The sequence below is a fragment of the Balearica regulorum genome, chromosome 8 (genome assembly GCF_011004875.1).
Source record: "Balearica regulorum gibbericeps isolate bBalReg1 chromosome 8, bBalReg1.pri, whole genome shotgun sequence".
Classification (NCBI taxonomy): domain Eukaryota; kingdom Metazoa; phylum Chordata; class Aves; order Gruiformes; family Gruidae; genus Balearica; species Balearica regulorum.
Genome location: NC_046191.1, coordinates 23756231 through 23776464, shown reverse-complemented (window position 1 = coordinate 23776464; position 20234 = coordinate 23756231). Strand labels below are relative to the sequence as shown.

Sequence of the window (20234 nt, the reverse complement as noted above, 5' to 3'; positions counted from 1 at the left end):
AGGGACAAAGAGAAGAGAGCAGCTGCACAGTACCTCGTAATAAAACTGTCCTGACAAGCTGCTTTTGGTGTCTGGTTTAGTTCCTGTGTGATTCCAATTCACAGAGTCTTCAGTGTTGTGTTGATTTTTGTACAATCATATTTTAAATGCACTGAGGAAAGGGAAAATAAGACCATTCATTTTCTTAATGGGTTCTTTTCATTAGATAGTTCTATTAATTAATCTGTTTGTTTACTGTAGAAATGTTTTCCTGTGAGGAGTGGTCACTTGCAGAGCTGATAGTAATTTGCCTGTGCTGCTCAGCTTTTTTTATTGTCTTTTTATTTTCAGTGAAACTGGTGTTGATGAAGATGAAGAGTTGTATGATTGTGTCTATGGAGAAGATGAAGGTGGGGAGGTTTATGAAGACCTAATGAAAGATGAAGCAGCACAGCAACCTGTATGTTTTCCAATTCCTAGCTATTTTCAAACTATAGCAGTTATATTTTTGAAAGTTAATATTAGTGATATTATCTCTTTATAGCTAGTTTCACTGAAACTTCACTTGCGCTCAGTAGCATCCGGAGCTGTCACGTGCAGTGCATTATCTCCTCTGTAAGACTTTGCAGACTGGTTTGGCAAAGGGTCAAATGTTAACTATAGTAATTTTTTGAAAGAAACGTAATTTTAAAATGAAATCCAACAATTACTTCATTTGTTAGGGTTGCCGGTTATGAATGGTAAGATTTACTAGCTATTTTAAGAGCAATTAAATCAACTGCTTGCTTCAAAGCATCCCACTTCAAAATTTCAGTTATAGTATTGTGAAACACTGTTCTTTCAGCCATAATTTGGACAACTAATCTAACAAGGACAACTGATAATTGTTTCATACCAATGGAATTCCTGCTTATTAAACCATGTAGTGTTTTGTTGATCATTAGATTGGTCTTACTGAGAAGGGGGATAAGTAGCTTAATCACTTTATCATGTAAGGTACCATGGTCAGTTTTCAAAACTGCCTTGGAAAAAATCTGAACTTAGGCAATAAAATTTACTTGCCAATTGGGAGAAAACCTAACGTACTTGTCTGCCCTTCTGAGATGTGCTTTCTGATCTGGAAAGTGTTAGTCTGTGGCCATGGTAGGATATGTTTTTTAGGACAGTTGTTTTCTTCCTCTGTATTGCCATGAAGCATATTATGCTTCCTGTTGTCTTAAGTTGAAAACTTGCTTCTACTTTTCCATATTGTGTTTTAGTAATATAGTTAGATGAAGAAGTCTAAAGATATTTTTTTGTTTGTTTTTTAACACCTTGTCTATCTTCTCAATACAAGTAGAGGAGATACCAAATGTGATTTGTGTTCTCTGCTTTTATGGTGATTCCCCAAAGTTACCATTATCTTGTCTTTGGGAAGACTACTGCCTTGTTTTAGTCTTTATTGTTTTGAGTTAACAATATTGTTTTCTAGCCTGTTTTTCTGTTAATACAAAATCTTGCAGGTAATGCATATAAATTAAGGATGAGATAAGCAGAAAGTTATGTTAGTTTTTCACATGTGGCTTAATTTTTTTTACCTCCCAAAGTTTAGGAGATTCAATGAAAACCAAATAAAAAATTGAGTTGAAAAAACACTGGTTTACATCTAATGAAGTCGCGTTCACTTGCAGGCAGGATATTTTAGAAAAGTGTTTGAATAATAGGAAATCTTTACTGTGATCTTGTTTTGAGTTTTTATTCTATACTGAAACTCAAAATGCATTAAGTTTTGGGTTTCATGTAATGAGTGTGGGTGGCTTTTTTTTTTTCTTCAACTGTAACAGTTGGCAATCTCTAGCAGTGGGTAGTATGTAAACTTTCTCTGATTCTTTTTTCTTTCCTGTTGCAAATGTCACTCTCGCATATCTGTGTTTCTAGCAAATGATTAATATAGCAATCGGAACTTTCACGTTCTAATTTTAGTTGCATCTTAGCCTAGATACTTCAGATTGAACAGACTTGCATTTGTGTCTTATAGAAAGTAAATGTTAATTGAAAACATGGTTCAGCAAAATATTTTTTCCAGAACATGAAATGGATGGAGACACTACAGTTGTTTTGCTGTGGCAGCTTTCTTGAATGTGGTGATTATTTCTGTTTTGTGATAACTTCCTGTCAGGTTTACAAATACGCCGCATGCTAACATGGTGATTTTATGGAGTTCTTTAATTTGAATCCTACATGAGAATTCCTTGTATATTAAACAGTAGCACAGGACAATCTTCAAGTAGATTTCTTAGGAGAACCCAATATTTTTCAGAGTCTCCAGTAGCAGCCAAAATGCTTTGCATCTCCCTCATCCTTGATTTATTGTCATTATCTGACCAAGTAAACTAATGTTCCACTAAATTATTTTCTAGCAGTAGGTGACCTTCAAAGGCAATTTTTTCTCACTTGTACTGGTATTTGCATGTTATTTTGTATTTCTTCTCTCCTTTTATTTATTGCACTCAAATTCTAGAAGTTTCTGATACCGATAAAAAAGTGGTATGTTAATTTCTGCCAAAAGTGCGTACGTGAATGATCTGTTTGGGTTAGGTGAGTACAAAACTGAAGTGAATTGTTTTACGTGGAATCCCAGGATTTAGTCTGCATTGCTCATATGAGAGTTGGTGAACAGCAAACCCTCATATTTTGCAAATGTATATAAACTCCTGTTGCGTACAACAACGTCTGAATTGGTGCAAATACTACAAGCAATTTGAACAGTATTGAGCTCACAAAGGTAAAGGTGAGAAATAACTAAAAGCCTGATTAATGTTAAGTTTTAATACTTTATTGAGATTAATTATGGTTAATTGTGACAGTGCCGCTTTCCCCTGCCAAAGAATTTTGGAATAAATGATAGATTTTGAGATGTGTCTGATCATCAGATGATGCTGACAAAGTACATTTCTACTGATAATGACAGACTGTATTTTTGCGAAATGGTTACTTCTGTCTGCAGCTGATAAGGATGGTGCTTTAATGTTTGTTGTGGGGAAAATTAATAACTGCACTGGCTGGGTTTTGAAGAGTAATTTTTGAGATAGCACAGCACCTGGTAGATGAGTGAGAAGCCATGTTCCAGTTACAGGAGCTGTGTGTAGAGTCACATGGAGACAAACAGAGGGAAGAGTAAAGGAGATGCGTCAAAACAGCAAACAGAAGTGCGAACAGTGACGAAGCTTTATGTGCCTATATGATTCACAACTAGTTTAGGCAGCAGGAATACATTTCCCACTCTTCATAGGTGGCCAAGCAATATCATAGGAGCTGTATGTGGCTCATGGACAGTTTAAGTGAGGCTTGCTTTTTGTTGTGGTGTGCTTAGCAGAGTGATAGCAGAGAGAGGGAGCAGAAGGAGTATAGCTCTTGGACATACTAAGAGCTAATTCTTCAAATTTCAGTCCAGAAGCTTTGCTATTCCTGGAGGAGAAAAGTCTTTTGTTTGAAAGCTGAAAGTCTTTTTCAAATGGAAAGAACTGTAGTGCTAAGTATCTAGTCCTGAATCCCCCTGTATTTGAGTAATGTCTAGTCATCAGGTCTATTACATGCAGTATGTGGATTCCCTATGCTGGGTGAAAAAAGGTAAGATGCAGTCAGGGCTATGCTGAAGGATGTTACAGATAGGTAAATAAGATTCAGAAAGGATGTGACAGTACTATTGCTTTTTAAGCCACTGCTTATTGTTGTTTTTGGAGAAAACATTTTGGATCAATTACTGCTTTTATTTGTAAGAGCCTATCCAGTTAGCATCAGGTCTCCAAACTGACCTATATGTCTCTAGATGTTTTAAGTCTTGATTGACATGAATGCTTTTGTACCTTCTTCCAGGTATTTACTCTTTTACTTGAAATCAGATTTGCAAGTTATTGAAGCTGTAATGCTGTAAATTTGATCTTCATTAAGAGTGCTTGTAAACTATTTTATAGAGTCCTGTGCTGATAATTACTTCAATTTCCTATGAGTCTGGTAGTTTACATGGAAAAATCCCAGGGTCTTGTTGAAGACACACACATACATAAGCAAGAGCTGAACTTAGAGGTCACTGCACTTCTTGATTTGAGGACATACATTGTGTCTGACGAGAAAGCTCCCCTCGAGAACTAAAATGGAAGAACTGTAAATAAGTGCAGGGATTAGACTGAATCCAATATTTATGGCAATGCAAAGTTACTTACATGATTTAGTTCCATTAAGTTTAATGGAATTATGAACTGCTGAGTATTTTAAAGAAGATTTCTCAGTCTGGATGTAAATTAAATGTGACCTTGTATTTCAGTTTCCAAAGTACAAGCAGAGAGTTCAGTATTTTATGTCTAAACATTAACTTTTCATAATATTTCTTTGATGCTGAATTCTAGTAAAACTCTTAAAGTCATCAGCTAATTGAACATTAAAATATTCTTGGTTATTGCTGTCATCTTTGGAGGCTGCAGTACTCAGAAAATTTCAGGAAGCAGTTATCCTAATTGCTTAATTCTAAACAAATAAATACATTTTTTATCCATTAGGTGCCTGTTAATGACTTAAACTTGACTCCATTGTAATTGCAGAAATATACTGAAAATGACATAAGAAGCTGTTGTCTTGCTGAAATAAAGCAAACTGAAGAGAAATACACTGAAACTCTGGAATCGATAGAGAAAGTAAGATACTACTTACAGAATTTTTACTTATGTATTTTTATAAGAGTCTAGAAAATATAATAATATATGATGTATATATACATTTTTATTTTGTTGTAGTTTTTCATGGTGCCATTGAAAAGGTTTCTGTCAGCATCAGAGTTCGATACAGTTTTCATCAACATTCCTGTAAGTAATTGCATATTTAGTGAACAGATACAAGGTTCATAGCTGGTTATGAAATATTTGTGTTGTATGTTACTGCACAAAATGATTATTTGAAGTATGGTGCACAATGCATTTGTGTAGATGTTAGGGTAGTTGATAAAAAAGGATGTGCACACTATTTCATTTTTTTCTGCTTGAGAGAATAGGATAAGAGAAGTAGTATTGTGTCAGGTAGTGAGTGGTTATAAACTGGAGTATCTTTGACCCCTAGAAGCTAATAATTTATAGAAGATGGGTTATCTTCTAATATATGCTGGCATTTTAGTGATGGTACAAAGTTGTGCCTGTTAAGTTGCCTACCACTGTATGCTGAGCAGTGCTTTTATTAGGATTTCTATAGCTACTCTGTGTATCCTTGTATCTACCCTGTCTCTGTCATCTTTGAAGACATTTTAAAGTTAAGATAATTTGCAGTTTTGGATTCAGAATCTGGCACTGGAAAGGATAAGGAAATCCTCTGTGAAGTATGTAGGGCACCTCTTTATTAGAAGGAAATCTTAAAGGTTTCTGTGATTATTACTTTGTTCCATTTATTTTTGGCCCAATCTTAATAGTATGACAATTCACATTTATTTTTAGTTGATGTAAGTATTCAGCAGATATCTTTAGAAATCTGACTTTAAAGGAAGACATTAGGCATGGTCTTAAGCCTCTTTCAACACAGACAAATTAAAGGAATGTTCTTTTATGAGGCACACTGTGAAGAAAGGGTCCCTAGAGTGTGGCCCACGGGCCACATCAAACCTTTATTACCTATAAAAGGTCACCTCTGTTTTGGCCGTCTCTGGCATATCCCACAGGCTCTCAGGGCTGCAGGAGGATGTGTTGGGTTTTTTTTTTTTTTCATTCTGTAGGAACCTGGTCTATAAGAACGTTCTAGTTGCTGTTCCAGCAGCATCCTGACAGAAGGTAAATTACAACAGTTATTACGCTGATGAATTACAGGGTGATACCTGACACCTGTGGTGGGTTGACCCTGGCTGAGGGCCAGGTGCCCACCAGAGCTGCTCTATCACTCCCCTCTTTCATTAAACAGGGGAGAAAAAGTACAATGAAAAAAAACTTACGGGTCGAGATAAGGACAGGGAGAGATCATTCTCTAATTATCATCACGAGCAAACCAGACCGAACTTAGAGAGGGAATTCATCTTATTTATTACTAAGCAAAACAGAGTAGAGGAATGAGAAATAAAACCAAATCTTAAAAACACCTCCCCCCACCCCTCCCATCTTCCCGGGCTCAACTTCACTCCCGGCTTCAACCTCCGCCCCCCCCCCAGCGGCACAGGGGGACGGGGAGTGGGGGTTACGGTCAGTTCCTCACGCGGTGTTTCTGCCGCTTCTTCATCCTCAGGGGGAGGACTCCTCTCATCATTCCCCTGCTCCAGCATGGAGTCCCTCTCACGGGAGACAGTCCTTCACGGCCTTCTCCAACGTGAGTCTCCTCCACGGGGTGCAGACCTTCAGGAGCAAACTGCTCCAGCGTGGGTCCCCCACGGGGTCACAAGTCCTGTCAGCAAACCTGCTCTGGCGTGGGCTCCTCTCTCCACGGATCCACAGGTCCTGCCAGGAGCTTGCTCCAGCGCGGGCTTCCCACGGGGCCACAGCCTCCTTCAGGTGCCTCCACCTGCTCCGGCGTGGGGTCCTCCACGGGCTGCAGGTGGAATCTCTACACCCCCTCATCCTTCCTCCATGGGCTGCAGGGGAACAGCCTGCTTCACCATGGTCTTCACCACGGGCTGCAGGGGGATCTTGCTCCGGCGCCTGGAGCACCTCCTCCCCCTCCTTCTTCACTGACCTTGGTGTCTGCAGATGTTCTTACATCTTCTCACTCCTCTCTCTGGCTGCAAAAGCACTCTCTAACTGTTTTTCTCTTTCTTAAATATGTTATCACAGAGGCGCTGATTGGCTTGGCCTTGGCCAGCGGCGGGTCCGTCTTGGAGCCGGCTGGCATTGGCTCTGTCAGACACAGGGGAAGCTTCTAGCAGCTTCTCACAGAAGCCACCCCTGTAGCCCCCCCGCTGCCAAAACCTTGCCACACAAAACCAACACACACCTTGCCATATTTATTCTGCTATTACAGTTTTCACCTTGAATCTCAATTGCTGTGATTTCCTTCTCTTTGAATGTTAGTCCAAAATACTGCCACAGATGCCAGTAACCTGCTTGTTGTCTTGAAGTATGTCACCTGCCTGTAGACATCCCTTTGCTTTTGAGAACAATTTCATATTCTGTCCTACACTAATGCTTCTTATTCATTGCAAATAAGGCCCTGGGATGCCCTATCTAAGTTGCTGTAGAACCCTTTCCTAAGGCTCTGTGTGCCCAGACACGTTGACTTACATGCGTTGAAAGACCTAAAGCCAGCCAATGTGAAACAGCACAGGGGTATAAAAAGGGCTTACACGCTGCAAGCACAAACTTGAGAGGTCAGCCTACTCACTACTTGTTAACAAAATGTAAGGGGATCAGATAAGAGGAGTAAAAAGAACAAAACCTGTTTATTTGAAACTAGGAAGACACATAGTAAACTGTTACATTTAGGTTGTTTTACTTTGCTTTTCATTATCAGCATTCAGTATTCTGCTCTTACAAGATGGTGTTTATTTCTGACTCCAGTAACATTTCACAGGCATCGAAAAACTTTAAAAGAAGTATAGGGCTTGCCTAAGCCAAAAATATGTGCTAACACTTTGTCTGCTCAGACCTTGTTTCTGCGGCAGTTCCCAGCAGGAAGGCTGGAGGGCAGTGGAAGCTTGTTTTAAACTGAAAATAGCTGTTACACAGAGCTCTACAGCAAACTGCGATGTGGAGAGCAAGTGCAATGTTCTTGGAACAGGACAGATTTGCCTTTGTTAAAGGGTTGTGGTGAAGGATCAGTGCTTTAGGGTGATGCTGTATTACTTATATGGACTTCGAAAGATGCTTGCTGGACAAAATAATTTGCTGATGTCAAAACATATTTTATTTTTAAGAAAATATCCTAACCACCCCAAACCACTCACCAGTTTAAAGAGAGGGCCTTTCATTAAGGCTCAGATTTCAAAGTTCTGTCCTATAAAATGTATGTATGGGTCTATATTTGTGTGTGTATCTGTGTATATATCTGTGCATCTATATGCATTTGTATGTACATCTGTCTAGGTATATATGTGTGCACACATATAGATACATTTGTATGTACAACTGTGCAGGCAACTAAACACCACATAGCTGTTCACCCACTTGCCCCCCAGTGGGATGGGGGAGAGAATTGTGGGGAAAAAAAAAAGGTAACTTTTGCGGTTGAGACAAAACCAGTTTAATAGGACAGAAAAGGAAGGGAAAATAATAATAATAACAATGATAAAAGAATATACAAACCACGTGATACACAGCACAATTGCTCACCACCCCCCAGTCCCTGAGCAGTGACCCTGATCAACTCCCCCATTTTTTTTTTTTTTTTTTTTTTGTTCATCATGATGTCATATGGTATGGAATATCCCTTTGGCCACTTGAGGTCAGCTGTCCCTGCTGTGTCCCCTCCCAGCTGCTTGTGCACCCCCAGCCTTCTCCCTGGCAGGGCCGTAGGAGAAGCTAGAAAGTCCTTGACTTAATTGTAAACACTGCTCAGCAACAGCTAAAACATCAGCGTGTTATCAACATGATTCTCATCCTAGATCCAAAACACAGCACTATACCAGCTACTAGGAAGAAAACTAACTCTATCCCAGCCAAAACCAGGCTGGGCATGCAGAGGGAGAGAGAGATGGAAGTATGTGTAACAGATAGTGAGTTGTTGGCACTTTCATTAATTTCTAATGATGTTAACATCAGTTTAATTTAAAACATGACTTTGAATTGGGGATAGATGCTCAAGAAGACATTTTTTCCCCCTAACAGTAAGCTGTTTTTCAGGGGTGTTGCTTAGTTGAGTCTCTGTGCACTCCTGAGAAAATGTGCTCCTGTAATGTATTAATTGGGAAGCATTTCTATAATAACGTCTTTGCTGCAATTTAAGATTCTGAGGATATGGTCATACAATTGCTAGCAACTGAATTTGATCTGATTTTAAGTTTTTGCTTCCTCACCTGTGATGTTATGATTGACCTTGTGTATACTCTTAGTTTTTATCAATATGAAGTGAAATGTTTTAATTTAGTTCACAACTCAATATTGCATGTTATTTTTCTAGTGTATCATTTACTGCATTAAACCATCTTCAGTGGCTTTTTTTAGTCGTCTATTTTTCATTGCAGTGGTCTGTACGCTGCTTACAGTCAGTTATCTTAATTTCAAAACTTTTTAACCTGTTTTGATTTAATTTCTTGTGAATTCTCTGACAGTATCCACACAGTATTAAGGCTGATGTAATCTATAGTTGCTTACAGATTTTTGTGTAATAGTGAATAAGTAAGGTGAGTTGCTACTATACTCAGGGAGCAAATCCTTCTGCAGTATTCTTGCCTTTCTCTCAGCCATTAGTAGCCTGCTGTATTGGGAAGCTCATTATGATTGCAGTTAACTTAGCACTAGAACATCACTAATTGACCAATGTAATGTACAAAACTAATTTTTCACAGCTCAGGGACATGAATCATTACTTTATCTTGTCACTAAAGCATTTACTTGACTTGCTTAATTTTAAAATTATCATTATAAAATGAAGATGAATTAACAGTGCATGTTCCAAGCGAGAATAAATTAGTCTCTAATAGGTAGTTCTTGGAGTTTAGTTTTTCTTGTTGCACTATACAGAAGATGTGGCAAACCTTGAAATTAGGTTCTCCTCTCAAATGATCTGTTTTCCAATTTATTGAAATTAATGGATCTAACATGCAATAATTGATTTTCATATTCAAAGCTTTAAGTCATTCTTTTTTAAAAACCTTTCCCTCATTGCTATTTTTAAGGATTTGGTGAAAATCCACAGGAATCTAACGCAGGACATCAATGATTCCATTGTTAACAAAAATGATCAGAACCTATATCAAATTTTTATTAACTACAAGGAAAGGTAAGATTTATGCACTCTTACTAATTGTAATAACCTATGCTCAATTTGCTGAAGTATTTTACCATATTTTTTTTGAGTATTTCTGAATTTCGTGTCAGTATATTTATTAAGTTATTGGTGTTTTGAGCCTGGAAGTCAAAATGTACCCTATTGCTATATGAGCCCTCCATCCTCTTACCCCCAGTTTCAGCAATATTGTTCCATAGGCAGGTAACATCTATATTTTGAATGAAACTTAAGTAGCTTATTTTGCACTGCATTTCTTTCATGCAAATAATCCCAGGTATTTTATAGCATGTGCCTGTACTGTTGAAACAGATAAAATGTTATAAAAGGGCAAGAAAGGGCAAAATAAGGCAAGAATATTTATTAAGGCTATTTCAAGTTAAAGAAAAGAGAAGAGGTCATAACTTGAAAGAAGCGAAAGCAGGTGCAAAAGAGAGGAGAGAAGAGACTAGGGTCTTACCCTACCCTGCAGTGAAAGGTGTGACAGTAAAGCAAACACACTCTACCTTCAAGCTGTGAAAAACAGCCAGGCTGATAACAGGGTAGCTGTGGCAGCACGCCATGCCCTATAGGCTAATTGCCAGGTTTTTTTACCCGTCTTTTCAGATTGGGTTTGTTTTTTTTTCTGCCAGCACTGAGCAGCTGTTGGATTGTATAGATGTATTTGTATGCCTGTGGTGCTTAGCTGAAAAACAACTGTACTGTGGGCTATAGTGCTGACCTACCTTGAAGTAACCCTTGGGTTGCAGTTAAAAATGACTTCCTTCTGGGACTGGAGCAGGAAAGACCTGTGGGAGCTAATTGGATTTGCTTGAGGGTGATGGGGAAGGAGGATTGTTGCAGTAATAACAGGCTTGTGAGAAACTGGGTAGCAGCATCCAGAAAATGTTAAGACAGGAGAGTTGTTTTCTGAGGGAGGAGGGTGTCCTAGGCTGCCCGTAAACAGTCTTGCCTTCAGAGACCCTCTGTCTCAGCTTTATGTTGGAGCAGGACATAGTTATTTCCCAGGCTGTTAGAATTTCTGCTGCTGTAAAAGGGAATTAAGGGACAAGAAGTTGTTCTGGAAAATGCTTGTCTTCAAAAAGTAGTTCTGGGATCTGTGCTAAAAGGGGAACAAAAGACATGAGAAGAAACCTCAGGTTTATACTATACAAAAAGGAAATTGATGGAGGTAGACTCAGTGTCTTAACAATGTAGTGATTAAAAGTAATCGAAGTTGTAAGTGTTAAATCAGTATCATCAATTGTGGGAAAAAAAAAACAAAACTTAAAAAAATGGTAAAGATTAGGCAAGAGAAAAAGAAATTTAGGAGACCCCAATGCAAAGCTCATGAGAACCCCCAAAAAAGGGATTCGAGGTATACAGAAGGAATCACCTCAAGAAATATATGAGAAGGTGAATGGAAACAGCACTTTTTGCAGTGGGACTAGCAGACAGAAGCACTCCAAACAGGGGCAAGAAATTCCTGTCATAAAACTAGGCTCCTTCAAGAAGCATTGCTGCTATTGAAAGTTTCTTCAGTTTTCATACACTGTTACTTTGATCTGACAACTCACAGGATAAAACATGGTAGAAACTGTTGGAGATGGATCCGTATAGGTAACCCACAAGTTAAAGGATAGCTGTAACTAATCCTGTTAAGCCTGCATTACAGAATTTATTCATTACAACCTTGGAAATCTACAGTGTTGTAAATACTTCAGGCTGTTCTGTTAAACAGCAGTTACGCTGCTTTTTACTGAGTCCTGTATTTATCAGAACGGATACATATGAATATTAAAGGAAACTGCAATGATTTTACAGCATTTTGAAGGTAGCTCAAAATTGTATTCTCCGGAATATTCTTCCTTGTGAGAAATGATCAAGGATTGTTATTAAATAACCAAATGTTCCTTTTATTCTTTATTTCTTGCTTTGATTTAGATTGCTTATTTATGGACAGTACTGCAGTCAAGTGGAGATAGCGATATCATGCTTAGACAACATCTCTAAGACAAAAGAAGATGTTAAAATGAAGTTAGAGGTATCAGTATTTTTCAATGTGTATAGATACATATGTGGATATATATAAAACAATGTGTTCCTGTGAATATGCTCTGCTAGCACTGATTTACGGTAAATCCATGGTGGGTACTCCCAGTCACCTTCTTCATGTGCCTAGAAATTGCTTCCAAGAGGACTTGCTCCATAATTTTTGCAGGGGCTGAAGTGAGACTGACTAGCCTGTAGTTTCCAAGATCATCTTTTCCTTTTTTTTTGAAGATAGCTGTAATATTTACTGCCTTTGTGCTTATAGGCAGTGTCTTTTTTTTTTTTTTAGTTGAATGGAATGCCTAATTTCTGTTGTCTTTGATGTTTATTCTACTCTTTCTTATGCTGATGGAATATCTCAAGTGTCTAGACCCAGTCTTACTTTGCTTAGCTATTATTGCCATATCAACTGTTTTCCATCATTTTGTTGATATTCTTTATCTCAAGCTTAAGTTGTTTGACCCATATAGCATTGAATTTTCATATATATTACTTGAATATTTTTATTTGATAATTCTTGTCTTATTCCTTCTTCTGCTTTGAACTAGGAATGTTCCAAGAGGACCAATAACGGAAAATTTACATTGCGGGATCTTTTAGTGGTTCCAATGCAGAGAGTGCTAAAATACCACCTACTGCTCCAGGTATTTTATTTTTGAAATTTAAGGGGCTGAGAGCAAAACTGTGATTGTTTATCATCAGTGGATTGTAAGAATGAAAGCTAAAGGTCTTTATCAAAGGGAGGTGATTGACATTTCCATAGATTTGAGGCTGATTTATTATGAAATAAAATCCAGTCAAATGCGGGTTTTCTTACAGAGATCGTTCCTCAGAGCTGAAACATGTCTGGGGGAAAAAAAGAATAAACCACAATTGTTTCTTCAGTATCCAAACCTTCGTTCTTGGTATGTTTAAAATGGTCAGTAGTACCAAATTATAATCACGGTACTTTGAAATGTAAACCATTACACCCCAAAAGAGGAAGCTGGACCATACTTACAGCCTACTTTTAAGATGCTTCTTTGATGTCATGAATTACAATATAGCCATATTTATTTTGAAATGCTTCTTGTGATAACCTACAAAGCGTTAGCTTTTGCAGTTAGTCCTGTAATAAGGGTGGAGAGTCTTATAAATTTAATTTGATAGCTGTGCCAGGAGACTCATTAGTTCAGCTGCAAAGAAATATATTACTGTATTAGACTGTCAACCCTGCTGATGCTTGTAAAATGTCATTTTAAAAAGATCTACTACTTGTATGTGAAGCATAATTTTGACTCTGCAGTGCAACATACATTCTCTAATATTAATTTTTTTGAAATTTTTATAAATGAATCATCAATATTTTGATCAATGGAAAAATTGGAAAAACAAAGAAGAATGGTACAACTGTTTTTTAAAAAAACTTATGAGATCTGAGTCATGATTTTATAATCAACCTGTATATTATGAAAAGATGATATACAATATGTCACTATGCTCTAATGTGTGATGCTATAGTATGCATTGTACAAGAAAGAAATATTTATAGACTTTGAAAGAAAAAAAATCCAGTAAATTATTAGAATTGTAATAGGAAGTATAAATAGTTATTCCTTCATTTCCTGGGATTTCAGCAAATTATTATGTTAGCTGAAATGTGTAATTCTCTTCTCAAATTATAAAAAAGAAATAACATTTTTCCCCAAGAGGTTACTTTTTCACTTCATAAAAACCAAAATAGCCCTTTTATTTTCCGTATGGAAAGTGGCTAAAAAAATTCTTTAAACACTTACATTTTATTTAAATGTGTCTTCTGAGTCAGCTTTATCTTAGGTGTAATGAGACAGTGACTTCTTTTAAGCAGTTGCACTTTTTAGCTGAGATTTTATTGCCAGCGTACATCCCTCTCTGCAGACAAGTACATGCTTTGGAATGGGATGATACACTGCGTAGTAATGTGCAAATGAACTCAAGTGTTTACCTGTGCTTTCAGCATGCACATACAGTAATGATCTGATTGGCAAGTTTTAAGTGCTAGACAGACCAAATTAGTTTCTAATGATGGTTCATTATAAGCTAAAGTCAGTGTTGAGGATATACAGCAATCATTCTTAAGCACTTGCCAATTATCTGTTTGCAGTAGTCCCCACTCAGTTATAGGCTGGTCGCTATGGGGATGAAAATGTGAATTCTTGGCTTGTGTTTTCTGGTTTTGGCAGCTTTTTTTTTTTTTTTTTGGGTGGTAGAGAGTGGTTGGGGATGAGCAATGACAACTTCAATTTATAAACTGACAGATAGCAGGTGAAAGGTTTTAACCACTCTGTCCACAGGAGCTGGTAAAGCACACTACTGATCCCATGGAGAAGGCAAATCTAAAACTGGCACTTGATGCGATGAAGGTAAGTATTCATGGCAATGAAGTATTTCTGTCTTTGGCGGTTAAAATGGTAGCTCAGAACTATATTTCCTGGAGGAGATAATGTTCTTCACAGCAGGTCAAACATGTTTTCGCAGCTCACTGTGAGCTTTGTGAGTATGTCAGGGCAGGTATACAGTTGAAGGCTTTGCTCAAGTCTGGGAAACAAGTTCACTTTTCTGAAGTGGAGGGTTTATGAAATGGAACTTCCTTATTTCAGTTTACATCTACATCATTTTTACTGTCGTACAATGAGATGAAAAAGGTGTTCCAATAATGTTGGTCTGGCTTCCAAAATTTAGGAATATTTCTACCACTGTAAGTCAATTCTAATCAAGATCAGTAGTTTCCCAATGAGATGAAGACAGTTATCTTTCTTTACAAGACTTTTTCTGTCATCTTAATATGATCTCTGTGGCTTTACATTTGAAAGCAGTAGTGTCTTTCTGGAGGTAGAGTATCTGTCACTGAACATTCACCTGCAAGTACTACAAACAAATGTTTTACAGAATAGCTGTACTGCCTTATGTATCAGGTAATACATTATGTGTTCCTCTGCGCAGCTTCAGAAATGAAGTATAGTTCTGCTTCAGTTGACTTCACAGCATGAAATGTGACATTCATGTGCTGGAATTGTGAAATTTTTTTTTCTATTCTTTGTGGGGAAAGGGGGAAAGAAACAAACATGGCATAGGTCATATCTCCCATTGTAATCTTATAGTCCACAGAAGATGCTGAAGTCAGACTAACTTAGTTTTGGGTCACACAGCTGTCTCATATTATGTGACTGTCTGCCTTGAATGCCTGAAATACAGTTCACGAATGAGATTTTTGGCTCCCCTTTTTTGTCCTCTGGTTTTGTACAGTGAATGCAGAGAGCACCACCGTGGTAATCTCACACGGAGAGATGCCTGCAATGGGATGGCACGGTGTTACTTTGATCTAGAGACAAGCCATGCATCCTGGCTGCTGCTAACTGGCTAGGAAAATAACCCTGGTTTATATTCCCCACGGCCTCCCTTTTTCTTTCCTGTTTGCTATCTTGCTTCATTCTTTGTGGTGGCTTTTGGACTCAAAATAAAAGGCCAATTAAGAAATCTCTTGCCAGAGTGACTGTGGCAGGTATGTACTGGCTGGTAAGACATAACCAGCCAATTAAACCCCCCCCGCAAACCACCACACCCTCTACCCCTCAAAAAAAACCCAACCCCAACAACCCAATCCAGGTATAAGCATCTCTCCTCAAGGTCGCAGCGTTGTTTCCCTCCTGATTTACTGTGTCTTCTGACGATAGTCACTGGTAGTGTGGTAGAGGTGACTGTGCAGCATCACAGGCTGCTTCTAAAAACCCTGGTGTGTCTGCTCGAAAATCAGATGCCTTTGGAAAAACTGCCAGCAAAGTGGTACTGCCCCCCAAGAAAGAAAATTCTAGGAAGGATTATGCTGTCAGATTTCTTTTAGCAGCAAGAAAAGAGGTTATTTAATTTCTACACTAACTCTCTTAAGTCTGATGTGAATGTATCCTGCACAGATTCATTTGGGAAGCTAGCATAATGATTGCAGCTATTCTTAGATTCTGATTAAAAATGTCTTAGGAAGAAGATTTATCTTTCTCCCACCCTCCAAATTTGTGACCATATTGAAGGGATACTGTAAAAGCAAGTTGTGAAGATCAGAATGCCTTTTCCAACTGCTGCTCTCAGCATCCCTGACCTTACCAATTACCACTCCTGCTCACTCATCTCTAGCCATAAACAGAGAAGCTCCAGCAAATTGTCACTATTACTCAAGCGTGTTCAGAGCATTTTAGAAGCTCTAGTGAAACGTGTGCAGTATGTGTTCGGGTAAAGGGGACAATAATGATCTCAACCTGTGACTTCAGGTAGTGTATCCCATTAAAGGACCCCTTTAAAATCTGCTGCATAATGGCTTCTCTCTGCTGTGCAACAGAAAGAGCAAGATCTTACTACTGGGGTAGTAGCTTCTCTCCTAATAAGCACCCAGCCTTATGATACGTTTACACCTCACATGCTCCTTTTGAGCTGCCTTACGTATGTTTTCTACTATATGCTCTATTTACCTTCTGACCTGTTCTCAGATATTGGATGTTGTTGACTGCTTTTCTGGACCATAAGTGTGCTGCATAAATTACATTTCTGTCTTTAATCTTGAAAATAAGACATTCATGAAATTCAGAAAAAATGAGCCCTTTTTAACAATTTATTATGTGCTTCCCTCTTTCTTGCTACTAAATCTGTGTTTCAATAGATACGATGATGAAAGTTGTGCATATGATTGAAGATATGCAGAGGCTTTTTCCCTTCTTTATTTAGGCATACAGATTGTTAATTCTTCAAACATTAAAGATAATTTTTTAAATAACTAAATATACAGATAAGTCAAAGACAAAATTACAAATAAATTTGCCAAAATAATGTGTTAAAGTAATTTGTTATGGAAAAGTTGTTTTTCTCCCTTTTTCTGTTGATGCTCTAGGACTTGGCTCAATATGTAAATGAAGTGAAGAGAGATAATGAAACACTCCGTGAAATTAGTCAGTTTCAACTATCAATAGAGAATTTGGTATGTGATCTTTTCATCTATATGGTTTTTAAATCACTTTTGATCAAATACATTGATCTATTTTTCCCCATTTCATATGAGATTATAGTACTCTTGGTGATCTTTAAGTGTAAGTATGCTTTGCATGGTCTAGAATGACATAAATATTTAAGCACGGAAAACTCTGCTCTTTTGGGGGTCTGTATAGTTAAATATATTTGTAAAGTTAAAGGTTTGCATTTGTACAGTGACTCAGGTGTTTTTTTCAATGGGAAGAACTTTCCCATTTGAAGACAAAAATGGAATGGACTGATTCTTTATTGTATTTAGTTTAGATGATAGGGAGGACAATATGGTATTTTCAGGCCTGAAAAATCCTTTTTGGGGGTAAAAAGAGTGAGTAGTCTAACATTTGAATGTGTTCTCATCTTGACACTTTTGCTATATTGAATCATACATGTTACTTCTGTTTCAGAACCATTCCCTCTTACAGTATGGAAGACCTCAAGGTGACGGAGAAATAAGGATAACTACGTTAGACAAACGTGCGAGGCAGGACAGGTGATGGCATGACTTCTGGTGTTTGCTATCAAAACAGTTACTGTAAAGTAACTCTCTTCTTAGATTTGAGGTCAGCTCAATGATTCTTGAGAGTACTTTCCATTTCACTGTGCATTCACCAGAGCCTATCCACCATTTACCAAGTGACTCTGCAAAGTGATTAATGGGAAGTTAGCTATTAACATTATCATCTAAGATCACCCTTGCAAGTAGTAAGTCTCTAGCAAAAGTACTTTCAGTGGCTTTTATTTTGTTATTTAGTAGTTTAGTTGTTCACCTTCAAAATTCGAAGTGCCACAGGCAAAGGTGTGTAAAATAAGACTTTGGGTGTTGGCTTTATGGAGTGTTTTTAACTATATTTATATTGTATTTTCATAGGCATATCTTCTTGTTTGATCTAGCTGTAATTGTTTGCAAACGGAGAGGTGATAATTATGAAATGAAGGAAATAATAGATCTTCAGAAATACAAAATTACAAATAACCCCACTACTGATAAAGAAAATAAGAAGGTAAATATTTGTTGCTAATTCACATAAAATATATATTTCTAGCAGCAATTTCAAACATTATGCAGGAGTTCAGAATGTATACACAACTTATATCTAAAACATAAAACTTTGCAATTAAGCTGAAGTGAATATTTAGGGATTTCAACTTCGGTTATTTTGATGTAATTAAAATGTTTAAGGAAGTCATTCCTAAGTGAACACAATAATATGGTCTTGCTGTTCCCAAAGTCAGGGAATTAAGAAACACACAAACCGTTCTTTCTTTTTTCTTTTTTTTCTTTTCCTTTCTCTGTAACTGATGACCTTTGTATTGCCAATCTTTTTATACAGTGGTCTTATGGCTTCTACCTCATTCATATCCAAGGTCAAAACGGTATAGAAGTTTATTGCAAAACTAAAGACTTGAAGAAAAAATGGCTGGAACAATTTCAGATGGCTCTGTAAGTATATTTTTATTGAGGTAGAATCATATCCTTATACTGGTGATGAATGTAACTTAAATTATGCTGAACTGCTTTCATGTTTACATTTTTTTAATATTTATGTAAATAGTTATCTACAGCCTAATTATCTATTTTATTTGACTTTCTGAGAAACAACTGACTGACATCTTTGTGAACAGAATATTTCCCTGAAACTCTTCTTGGAAAAGAAAGAGGGCACTCTAGACTATGTATTACTTTCCAGCTTTGCTGCTAAGGCTGTTTTAGTAATACTATCTTAAGCAACCAGGGGAAATATTAATTATTTTAGCAATAAATATCTAACAAAATAGTGACATTTTTTCCCCTCCCATTTTAATTTTGATTAATTGAAATAGATTTTTTTGAAAGGTGATGCTGATGATTTGAGAGGGATGCTGGCATCTTTCCTAGTGGCTTTTAACTAATTTATTGTTTGGTATTTGGATCAAGTTTGCTTGGCTTCTTAAATTTAGTTTCAAAAGGCTGATTTCCTTTATATATTTTCAACTAAAAGAGGAGGTTGCTTTAAACTTCTTGAAAAGTTGTTCAGATGCAGCACCGCAGATTACATTATTGTTATGCAGCATGAGCTCTATTTCCATTTCTGATTCTTGTCAGCAAGACGAGGATGATTATTGACACCTCAGGTATTCTGATTAAATTTAAAACATGTGAACAAGGGAATCACATGACAGTGTGATGCTTGCTTTACGGTAAAAAAAAAAGTGGGGGGGGAGTGAGATACTCCCAGTGAAAACAGAGCGACAGCATTAATAAAGATTGTTTAGGATGTGGTTGTAAAGGTGTGTGGATTCAGAAAAAAGGCTATTACGAACTGGGATGAGTGAAACTTGCTCATATATGTATTTTAAAAACCTTATTATGATGAGTGCTAGTGACTTAAATAAAAACATAAGGGAGGAGAACCTGGGCTGGACAGATATTGTGAGGCCGTGTTGACTAGGGTTCCCATCTTGCTGATTTTTGTTGAAGACAAAAATGGCATGTGTTTTGGCAAAAATTTCTGGGTAGCATAGTGAGGGATGGGAAGAGGTGTTTATTTGTGTGTGCGCAGAAAGCTGAGTGCTTTCCCTCTTTCTGTCCCTGTGCTCTCCCTGGTGCACTTGCTGTAACGTCATTACTGATATTTACTTGAATGTAGATAAAATGCATATGAAAGGCACGAGGAACTCAGATTTATCAGCTTTAACATTTCAACAATTGATCACTCTTCAGTGCACAAAAAACCCCCAACCAAACAAAAATCAGCCAAGGAGCTAAGGAGAGCAGTGAGAGCTATGTTTTTTCCCAGGAGCGTATCCTCAGTTCTTCCCAAACATTGTTATGGTTCTGTGCAGGATCTCCCCGCCCGGCCCTGTGTGTGGTGAGTAAGTGCAGCTGCATATCCTTACACAGTGCTAGGCACCAGCCGGCGCTCACGGAGCTGTTCCTGAGCATGCCTCTGCAAATGGGTTTACTGCTGTCGGTTGCCCTGTGTGAGCAGAACAAATGGGACCTGAAGGGTTGACAAATTAACACGTTACTCTTTCCTCTTGGGCAAATGGAGTCGGTCACTGAAAATGGGAGTGGTGGTGTCAGCCTTGTCTTGCATGGATGTTTGTCCTTCTTGTAAACCCGTACCTCTAGTTTAACCTCCTCCCGTGTCATGAGAAGTCGTAATGCAGAGGCACGGGAACTTGGAGCGGCAGCATTGCTGCAGGTCAGGGCTGAGGTGCAACATGATATAATGGTATTATTTGCATCGGGCAATGCTTTTGCTCCCTTGTATTTGTAACCACTAGGACTGAAAACAATGGGGAGCTTTTTCACTTTTTGAAGTTTTTGT

The 20234-nt window shown here is 37.7% G+C and overlaps 1 protein-coding gene across 4 annotated transcripts in view; it reads left to right on the top strand.

Annotated features, from left to right (window-relative positions):
- The window catches only part of VAV3 (vav guanine nucleotide exchange factor 3), a 209720-nt gene that overhangs the window by 103678 nt on the left and 85808 nt on the right, over positions 1-20234 (top strand). For all 4 annotated transcript variants that reach the window (XM_075760092.1, XM_075760090.1, XM_075760091.1 and 1 more), the window contains exons 5-15: positions 331-439; positions 4557-4649; positions 4749-4817; positions 9752-9855; positions 11785-11884; positions 12441-12536; positions 14205-14273; positions 16787-16873; positions 17328-17413; positions 17792-17924; positions 18255-18364. In XM_075760092.1, the coding sequence (XP_075616207.1) occupies positions 331-439; positions 4557-4649; positions 4749-4817; positions 9752-9855; positions 11785-11884; positions 12441-12536; positions 14205-14273; positions 16787-16873; positions 17328-17413; positions 17792-17924; positions 18255-18364 (1056 nt within the window). The remainder of the gene's footprint in view (positions 1-330; positions 440-4556; positions 4650-4748; positions 4818-9751; positions 9856-11784; positions 11885-12440; positions 12537-14204; positions 14274-16786; positions 16874-17327; positions 17414-17791; positions 17925-18254; positions 18365-20234) is intronic.